The sequence below is a fragment of the Nannospalax galili genome, unplaced genomic scaffold (assembly GCF_000622305.1).
Source record: "Nannospalax galili isolate Female #2095 unplaced genomic scaffold, S.galili_v1.0 scaffold85, whole genome shotgun sequence".
Taxonomy (NCBI): Eukaryota; Metazoa; Chordata; class Mammalia; order Rodentia; family Spalacidae; genus Nannospalax; species Nannospalax galili.
Genome location: NW_008358866.1, coordinates 8,348,599 through 8,359,339, shown reverse-complemented (window position 1 = coordinate 8,359,339; position 10,741 = coordinate 8,348,599). Strand labels below are relative to the sequence as shown.

Sequence of the window (10,741 nt, the reverse complement as noted above, 5' to 3'; positions counted from 1 at the left end):
TATGACTGCTTTCAAAAAAGTAAGAACATTCAATGTATCTTTCACCACCATAAAAAAACAACTGCGGTATAGTTCCATTAACAAGTGCCTATGAAAACATCAATCCTAGAACAGCAGGGCCAGTCAAAGTTAGAATAAATCTCTGGTTTTTATAGAACTAGCTACATGCTAAAGTATGCTTCCCAAATACATTATAAAAAATTCCTTTATCAAGTATCTACTGAGCACCTACTATACTCAAGGAATTATAGGGCTTTAAATAAAGTACTTAAATGAACAAAGATTCCCCGTCCCTCCTAAAAGTTTATAGTCACCAGACACAATGCTAATTCATGTAAGGTGACCAAAAAAGGCCTTTTGACAATATAAAAACCCAAAGGAGGTGAGGGTGCTGGGCATGTCAACAACTGGTGAATGACCATTCTGAGAAGGAGGACAGTCAATGAGAAATCCTTTTTTAACTTTAAAAAAAAATTTTATTTATTATTTTTATTTTATGTGTATGCTTGTATTGCCTGACTATAGGTAAGCACACCCATGTTGTGCAATGCCTGTGGCAGTCAGAAGAGGCTGTGAGATCCCCTGGGACTGGAGTTATGGACAGTTGTTAGCTGCCATGTGGGTGCTGGGATTCGAACCCAGGTCTTCTGTAAGAACAACCAGTGTTCTTAATCGCTGAGCCATCTCTCCAGCCCTGAGAAAGCCTTTTAAGCAGGAGCATGCTGATCTATTTGTTAAGGACTCCAAGGAGGAAGTATGGTTTGAGAATACATAGTGATAGCCAGGGCAGCATGTGAAAAAAGAGAGAAAGGGCATGGGAACTTACTATGTAGGACAGAAGGGCACTGGAGTAACATGATCTTTCTTAAGTTTTAAAGAGCAAAGTGCTGGCACCTGGGTTGACTGCAATAGGTCTACATGACAAGAGTAGGGACCAGTGGGGTGGTGGGAGGTGGTGCAGTTCCCATGTACTTTAAAGGTGGAGAAAACAGGATTCATCATAGAGTAGAACAGAGATGAGAGAAAAACAGGGGTCATGACAAATGGAGACACCTGCAAAAGGAACACTTTGAAAAGGCCCATCACTACATTATGATAAATTTTAGCACACCATAACCAAGTGAAGGAAATTCAGCCATGAGGAATGACTGTATCTTGTACTAGTTGGATATTCACCAAATCCAAGTAGTGAAGGCAAGGTGTAGAATACATGACAAATGCATTCCCTCTACCAGATTTAATCCAGCAGAACAAAATCCTTAGAAAAAATCTAAGTAAAATTCCTAAAGTGTTTCAAAAGAACAGAATGATATCCTGTTCTTATTTTAGACATTTTTATCTTAAAATAATCATTCCAGATATTGACTAAGCTTACATATACTGATGAGTGACAGTAAATAGATACCTTGGCTGAGCTGTGGACTCACTCAGAGTTTGAAGTCTTTCCTGCAAACACTGGATCTCTGCTACATAGTTTTCTTCAGTTTCTTTCAATTGTTGCTGTAAAGAGAGTATGCGGTACTCTAGTTCTTGAACTTGTTCTTCAAGTTGTTTAATTTTTTCCGTATCTTTCAGAGAAGACCATTTGTTTTTATGACTGACACCTGTGTTATAGGAACATAATATAAAAGGCATACTTCAATAGCAAATTTCTTAGTGAAATAGCACAATTAACTAATTGTGTATATAAAAAACATATATGCTTTTCTGAAAAAAATGCTTTTAGGGTCTGGAGAGATAGCTAAGTGGTTAAGAGCACTGACTGCTCTTGCAAAGGACCTATGTTCAATTCCCAGCACCCACATGGTGGCTAAGAACCATCCATAACTCCAGTTCCAGGGGAATCCAATGCCCTCTTCTGACCTCTGCAGCACTGCACGACACAGGTGCACTCATATACATGCAGGCAATACATTCATACACATAAAATAAAAATGACAAAAAAAGTTTCTTTTGCAACAGATGGAGACTATTACAGAGTTCCACAACTGGTCACACACAGACACTGTCTAAGAATTGTCCAGGCCTAAGTGGCAAATCTACAATGCAACCTCTACACCTAACGCTCACGGAACATAGAACAAGAGGTAAAGAGGACACTAATGCATCTCTCAGTTCTCATCAATGAAGCTCCGTCATGCAACAGAGGACCAGGAACACAAAAGGTCACAAATGGCCAAAGCATAGCGAGTAAGAGTCTGCAGATTGTGGGTCCTTAGACAGGACTCCTATATTAAACTCCACCCATTCAGAGGGAGGGCAGAAATATTGTAAGATTGTAAGAGCCACAGAGGAGGTGCATGACCATACGGAAATAAGAGGCCTACAGGCTCCTGGGACCTTGCTCATATGAACCTACAGCAATGTTGTTAGCATGCACATGACCTATGCAAATTTAAGCAGACAAAACCCCAGCACAGAACTGTGGAAATGGATAACTAGCTCCAATCTTAGTCAAAAAACTGTTGGCAGCTGATTACTGCTGGGTGAGAAAGAGCTGATCTTCTTAAAGGGAGGGACTCTAGATAGGCGGACTAGACCCCAGAGATGAACTTGCACTGAGGGATGTCTGAGGATACTAATGTGACATGATAGATCTTAACACAAATGACATAATGTATCAATTCCAGTGGAGGTGGGGGCTAGGAGAGGGTGCCAATAAGGAAGAGGGTATAGAGACAATTAAGATTAATTAAGATGTTCTATATGAAATATACAAAAATGTAATAAAAAATTTACAAAAAAAAGTTTTCTGCTCTTAAGGAAACATGATGGTTTAATTAAAGAAAACAAAGACTAAAAAATAAAATAAAATAAATAATAAAATATGCTTTTAGTAATAACTCAGATTTCAAGCTTACTTATTTTGATTGAAGCAAATGGTATGACCTGAGATCATTTTTTCTATCTAAATTTAAAACAACTCAGAAACATGGAATGTAAGAAATGAGAAAGGACTAGAGATAAGGAGTCTGTATCTTTCACTTTAAGGATGAGAAAACCGAATCAGATAGCTTGCAGAGAAATGCTCATGATCATCAAATTATCACAAATTTTATAATAAGAAAGCAAATTTGTAAATATTTGGTACAAAAGCACCGTAATATGATAAAGCTTAAAATTTACCAATATTTTGTGAATTGGTCATGTGAGACTGGACTGATAAAAACTCTGCTTCCTCTTTTGCCAGGTTTTCTTCTGCGAATTCAAGTTGCATCCCAACTGTTTGCTGTCTGTGAATCTATTGAAAACAAGAGAAGAGCAGTGACATAAATACATGATCCAGGATTTTGGAAATCTCTATTAGAACAATGAAAGCACCTTGCATTAAGTTTTTAAAAAATCATCTAAAACTACGACACTCTGATATGAACATTTTGTTTCTCTTTGACAAGTGATTCATAGTCACTCCCCTTCATGGCACTGAAATTATATTAGTAATGTTCTTTTATATCCAAGAGAAAGTTCACTTCTCAAAAGAAAATGTTTCACAGAAATTTGAACCGAAAGCACAACTTCATCTTTGAAATTTTAGCTCAAACATGATGAAATTTTATTATCAATACCTGACAATACAGCTGTTATTCATCTCTAGATAATGGGGATAACCAGGTAACTGACAAATGATATGCTGTACATTACAGTCAACACAAGGAAGGAAAACAACCAACACAGATAATCTCTGCTTATTTCTTTACTATGAAAGCTAAGCAGCAATATGTTAGATGCTTGTGTATTCATTTAATCATTCTTCACAGATTTAAGACACTAAACATCCAGCACTGTGATGAGGCAGAAGGCTTCAAAATCAGTTTAAAAGTGTGTGTGTATATATATATATATATATGCGTAATACACACACATACACATACTGTATCTGTCCTCACAGAATTTTGAGAAATAAAACTACTTGTGAAGTACTGAATTATGAAGTCTGGACATGACGACAATGACACTGAAGGAAGACAGAAATGAATCCGCGTAACTAGGGAGGGGGTGAGGATCAAACTTGATTTGGGCTTCAATCGTTTGCAGCAATGACTTTCTGGAAAGTCTCTGTGAAAAGACGACCTATGTTGTACTACTGAAGACACTGACTTGCTGACAGGGGCTAACAGGCTTCATTTGGATAAAAAAGGGAAAATAAAGCTAGATAAATAAAGGAGATCTAAGCTACAGGGAGCTTTAAAAGCAAAGGGAATGAGCCTAGACTTGCTGGACTAGATGAACACAGGATGCTACTATAAAAGCAGGTAAGTAACAACATGAAAGCTATGTCTCTAGAAGGTCTTTTCAACTGGTCACTCTCATCAAGTGTCCTCTACCACACTCCAACCTCCTGAGTAAATCTATATGTGTGCATGTGTCTGTGTGCACGCGTGTGTATGGTGTTATGCATATGTATACGTTTGTGTATGCATGTGCATGTGGATGCATACACGTGTATAGAAGACAGAACCAACATCAGCTAATTCCTCTATTACACTCTACCTTATTTTTTGAGACAGTATCTCATATTGAATCTGGAGCTTGCCATTTAGGCTAGACTGGTTAGCCAGCAAGTCCCAGGGATCCTCCTGTCACCACCTCTGCAGAACTGGGATTAGTCACACACCACCCTTTACGTGGGGTTCTAGGTGATTGAACTCAGGTCCTCATGCTTGCACAGCATGTACTTTCTAATTGAGCCATCTTTCCAGGCCCCTGAGTATGTTTCAAGGGGGATCTTACTCTTTACTTCCCAAGGAAAAAAAGAAAAACCACCAGGTAATATCCTAAATTTTCACCCTGGTATTTTCATCTTCTTACCTACTTCATTCACAAATACCTAATCCTTTACCATGTGTAATCAAGTGTGCTAACAGGAGGGAATAAAAGGGGATTCCCTGATTCTGAAGGTTTAGAATCCAGTAGAAGTGGGAGATCAGTAAACAAATAATTATAGTAAAATAAGAAGAGTGATGTGACACAACACAAGCTTGTACAGGGTGTTATGAAACATGAAAGAAGGGTGACCAAGCACTTAGGCTTATAGAAGCTAAGAGAAATGGAAAGATGGCTAAGTCTAGGAAGGCAGATAAAGAGGACACCAAGAAAATAACAACTAAAAACTAATTGTAACAAGAAATAGGAACAAACCAAGAAGACTGGAGGATGGGTGCTACTAGGCAGAAGCATGCAACAAAGCCCAGCAGTATGAGTTCCAATACATTTGATTAAAACAAGGATTAAAAAGTTGTGCAGTAGCTGGGCCTGATGGTCCACTCCTTTAATCTCAGCACTGGGGAGGCAGAGGCAGGGGGAATCTCTGTGTGACAGAGGCCAACCTAGTCTATATAGCAAGTTCCAGGCCAGCTGGTGTTACAGGGAGACCCTATCTCAAAAAGATAAAACAAATGAACAAATTAAAAAAAAAAACCCAAACAACAATAAAAAAAGGCGGGGGGGAGTTATGCTATAATATACTGTGGTCCTGACTCTACAAATTCTGGAATGCTTCTGCAATTATAGCTACTTTTCTGTGTTTAAAAATCACTCATTACCCAATAGGCAGAAAAGAGTTAAGACAGCAGTTTTGAGACTGCTTGTGTTTAGAAAGATGTGCTTACAAGTTTTGTCCTTGGCAGCAAATTGGGAAACTTGACTCATAAACCAATATAATTGGGAAACTTGACTCATAAACCAATACAAAATTGCCTAAATGACAAGTTGGCTTATCATTATGCCTAGAGTGTAAATCACTATGGCTTATGCTTTCCTTCTCAAGTCTAGATTTTACAGAGGGTCTAGGTAATTGACACCTCATAGCACACTGTGGACTCTTAAGTCTAGGTGAGTGAGTTCCCTTGGAAACAACAATTTGCACGTTATTATATTCATGCTGGAAGAATTAGTATGTCCTGTGACTGTACTGGGAAAGGACATTTGTACCTGCTTGTCTCAGGACTTGTGCCCTGCACCTTTTAAGCCCTTCCAAAGCTGATTTTGCTTTGAATGTTTTGACTTTGGCATGGCCTTCAACACAGCTACATGCTGAAATCTGGGTCCTACTATCAATCACTGAACCTGGGAGTATTCTTGGGGATTCCTGACAAATCAACAGGGAGTACTGTACACAGACATCTGAAGCCCAAGTTTTATAAATATAGCGACTAAAAAAACAAAAAACAAAAAACTTGGCCCTGTTTCTATACTTTTTTTTCTCCATATTGCACTATGAAATTCTTTGAGGATTTTCTCTAAAATATTTTGTGAACTGCCTTTCTTTTGCTACCTAAAATGTCTAGCCCATGAACACAAATATCCATCAGCTGTGAAATGTCTAGAAAATACAAATCCAAGCGTAGCATCACAATCTGTTACAGTCTATCTCTTCCCGTCATGGTCTTATTCTCTCATCAACATGTTCTAAATATACCACAATTTCCCCCTGAAGACTTGGATCGTATTATCTATTCTGACTGGAATACTCTTCCCTCCCCACTTCTATCGAAACCTACACACTTCACATGATTGAGCTGAAGATGTATTTCCTTCAAGGAATCTTCCTTAATTATTTCACGCTACAGTCATCTACCCGTTTCCTTAATTTCTAAAGTGCTTATCTGTATTTCTCTTTCAAACAGTACATGTTGCCTTGGACAGCTATTTATAAATATATACAAATTCCTCAAGCTAGTTTATAAGTGCTATCAATTACTAAATTTTTTCAGTCTTGCAACTTTATTTACATTATATTCCTAGAACAAAGAACAACATGGGACATAATAAGCAAAGTGAAAAGTTTTGGGTGGATAACTGAATAACAAGGTATCTATTTTTGTTTTTTTGAGACAGGGTCTCCCTGTAGCCCCAGCTGGCCTGGAACTCATTATTAGATCAGGCTGGCTTTGAGTTCACAGAGATCTGCTCTGCCTCTGCCTCCTGAGTGTTGAGATTAAAGACGTGTGCCATCATGCCTGCCTTCTCTCTCCTTTTTTTTTTCTCTTCCTTTCTTTTCTTTTCTTTTCTTTTCTTTTCTTTTCTTTTCTTTCCTTCTCTCTCTATCTTTCTTTTTCTTTTGGACACTCAATGGTCAGGAAGAGAGCTATCTAAGTTCTGATTGGATGTTTTTCTTCAAAATGGAGAGGCGAAACTACTTTAGGGGGAAAGAAGCTAATAAATGCAAACTTTATAATCTTGATTGAGATCTATATATAAATTACTTTCAAGTAGAGATATCCAAGTAGAGATGACCCTGTAGTTCAAAAGGACTAACTGTTATGGCTAGAATTTTGAATGTTTTCCAAATGCCCCAAATGTCAAAGGCTCTGTTGAAACGTTTACGAGGTAGTGTTTAGTGGTAGGAAGTTAGGTCATAAGGGGCGTACCCTTGAGGGGGATACTGGATGCCAGCACCTTCCCTCACCTCTCTTTTTGCTTCTAAGCCACCATGAGAACAGGTCTCATCCATCAAGTGCTTCTGCTATGATGTAATGTGAAACCACAGGCCAAAACAGTAGGTTCAAGTAACCATGGTAACCTCATAACTTTTCTTCCTCTTAAACTGTCTCAGGTACTCTGTCAGTGAAAAAAACTGACCCAGACATAGAGATCTGGAGCTATGAAAGCATACACTGTCAGAACAGGATGAAAAATACAGGTTCAGGGCTGGAGAGATGGCTCAGTGGTTAAGAGCACTGACTGCTCTTGCAGAAGACCTGGGTTCGATTCCCAGCACCCACATGGCGGATACAAACTGTCCTTAACTCAAATTCCAGGGGACTCTGAAGCCCTCTTCTGACCTCCGTGGCATTTCACGACACGGGTGCACTCAGATACATGTAGGCAATACATTCATACACATAAAATAAAAATAACAAATAAAATATTTAAATAAAATTTTAAAAATACAGGTTCAGGGCTAGAGAGATGGCTCAGCTGTTAATAGTATGGCCTGGGTTTGATTCCTAGCACCCACATGGCAGCTAAAAACCATCCCTTACTCCAGTTCCATGGGATCTGACGCCCTCTTCTGGCCTCCACAGGCATTGTACCCTCATGGTGCACTTACATACATGCAGGCAAAAACACACACATTAAAAAACAAACAAACAAACAAAATACCCACAGATCTTTGGTAAGTATAAATAGGGTAAGCATAACAAAGGCTTAAAAATTCATAGAAATTAAAGAATTTTTTTTTTCTCAGAAAGCAACAAATACACAAGAAATAACATGGGGTGAGGAAGAAGCTCACCTGCCTAGTAGGTGTAAAGCCCTGTGCAAGTGCCAATACCACACATGCACAAAAAAATTTACTTGGAAAGATTAAGATTAAGCATTCTTTAAAAAATTTATTTATTATTATTTATGTGTATTTGCCTGCTTGAGCTTATGTATACCATGTACATGCAGGGGACTCCAGAGGCTGGAGAGTGTGGGATCTCCTGGAACTGGAGTTGTAGGTGGTTGTGAGCTTCCTGATGTGGGTGTTAGGAACTGAATCTGGGATCTCTGCAAGAGCAGTAAGTACTCTTAACTGCTGAGCCATCTCTCCAGTTCCAAGATTAAGCATTTTTTTTTTAATGCCTGTGATTGCAAAGTGAAGGCTCAAATTTGAAACACAGAAGTATGTGCTCTTTTAGAGAAAAAAAAAAAAAAAAACCAAAGTGTTTTTTAACCTTCTTTCAACTTGAAGGAAAAAAAAAAAAAAACTGTTGTTTAAGAAAACTTCCACATATACTTTTAAAAAATATTCTGGATTTACTTATTTTTATTATATGTGTATGAGTGTTTTGCCTGTATGTATGTAAGTGCACCATGTATATGCAATGCCTGTAGAGGCCAGAAGAGGGCGATGGATATCCTGAAACTGGAGTTATTTTAGTTGCAATATGGGTGCTGGGAACTGAACCAGTGTCCTTTGCAAGGGCAGCCAGGGCTCTTAACCACCCAGCCATCTCTCTAGTCCCCTACCTCCACATGCTTTTAAAAGCAAAAATTTCACATAAAATTGTCAAAAGAACAAGCAAGAAGTTGGATATAGCAGCATATACCTTTAAACCTGGCACAGGCTGTGAGTTCAAGGCCAGTCTGAGCCACAAAGCAAGTTCCAGGCCAGCCCAGGCTACATAATAAGGCATTATCTTAAACAAAACAAAATAACCCAGAAACATAAAAAAACAAAAATAACAAAAAGAGGAATGGAAGGTGGGTCAGTCTCCAGCATGCATGTACATGCATGTGCGCGCGCGCGCGCGCACACACACACACACACACATACAATTAAAAGTTATAAAACCTTGCACAACATGGGTGCACTCACATGCAGGCAATACACTCATACACACAAAATAAAAAATTTTTAAATGATTTAAATAAAGTTATAAAACCATAATAGATGAGAAAACTAACATTGAGAGAAATTTAAACAAGTTCTAGAAGATAGAAAAAGATGGAAGAATACTGAGGAAGCAATCATTGATGAATCAACAGCCTACAGGATATTGGAGGGTATCACAGCCACACAGGAGACAGTGCACTTGCTAGAATCTTAGAGGCCCCAGGTTCAGAGAACAGCACAATGACAGGTAGAAGGAAGGCAAAGAGCAGAAGATAACTGTGTTGGCCATTTGCTTTAACCACAGCATAGCCTTTCTCATGGTCAAAAATTTGGTAGTTAGTAAAGCTTATTCTCAAATAGGATAGTGTGGGCCTGTGTTCCAGAGTAAACCCTCTCACAGACTACAAGAGAAAAGAAACATGTCTTTCATGAAAGTAAACAGTTCCTGCTCACTGTCCTTATACAAAACAGGCAAAGTGAAGATGATGATGATTGTTTGTATTTATTATAAAACCTCTTACACTAGTTAATAGTTTCAGCTACTTACTGATATAAGGAAAAGCAGCACTTTTCAAAGACTGAAAATGAGGACAGAAGAGAACAAAAGGAAATCTGGTCATTTCACTGGTCATTTTTTTCAAAGTAACTTTAGGAGTGTATGACAGAAGCTCATTTACAGAAGAGGCAACAGAGCATGATGGGATGGAAAATGTTGCCTAAACATAATTCACTTTCTCAGAGAACGTGACCACAATGAAAACAAAGAACCATAGACAAGGGGTGATGTCAGGTTAAGGAAGGGCAAGTTATACTCTAAATCAGAGAGCTGAACAAATATACCAGAGAGAAAGGAAAACAGAAATGTAGGGGGGAAAAAAGACAGACCACGTGTCACATAGAAGCTCATTCTTAAAATCACTGCACGTAGAAGGCAGGACTGTAGTGAGCTTGAGGCCAGCCTGGGCTACACAGTGAGTTCTAGACCAACATGGGCCATAGTGAACACCTTGTCTCAAACAAAACAAACTACCACCAACAAAAACAGAGACAGCAACAGGAGTCTGAAAACAGAAGGGTGGGAGGGGAACAAGATACCAATTAGAGACGGGAAGTAGGTATTATTAGTGAAAGGATAGGAAATAAAACAGTATTGATGAGGAAAAAGAAAAACTTCCAGACAGAATCAAAGTAAGTTTAGGTAACTGGAAAATTAAGAGGTAGCAAGCTGAGTTAAGGTATAATGCGCATGACTGACAGAGAAGTCAGGGCTAAGGTCATCAGAGGAGAAAAAAGAGACTAAAGTGGTGTTTGAAACCTCAGGAACTCTAAGGCTGGGGAACATCTGCGGCTGGGGAACATGAGAAGATGAATGAGCATACAAAAACACTGCCAGGTGACCCTGAAAGTCCATCTGAA

The 10,741-nt window shown here is 38.6% G+C and overlaps 1 protein-coding gene across 7 annotated transcripts in view; it reads right to left on the bottom strand.

The window, feature by feature from the left end:
- The window catches only part of Akap9 (A-kinase anchoring protein 9), a 160,387-nt gene that overhangs the window by 97,358 nt on the left and 52,288 nt on the right, over window positions 1–10,741 (bottom strand). For all 7 annotated transcript variants that reach the window (XM_029558377.1, XM_029558378.1, XM_029558381.1 and 4 more), the window contains 2 exons: window positions 3,127–3,241; window positions 1,406–1,604 (listed from right to left, as the gene is read on the bottom strand). In XM_029558377.1, coding sequence (XP_029414237.1) covers window positions 1,406–1,604; window positions 3,127–3,241 — 314 coding nt within the window. The remainder of the gene's footprint in view (window positions 1–1,405; window positions 1,605–3,126; window positions 3,242–10,741) is intronic.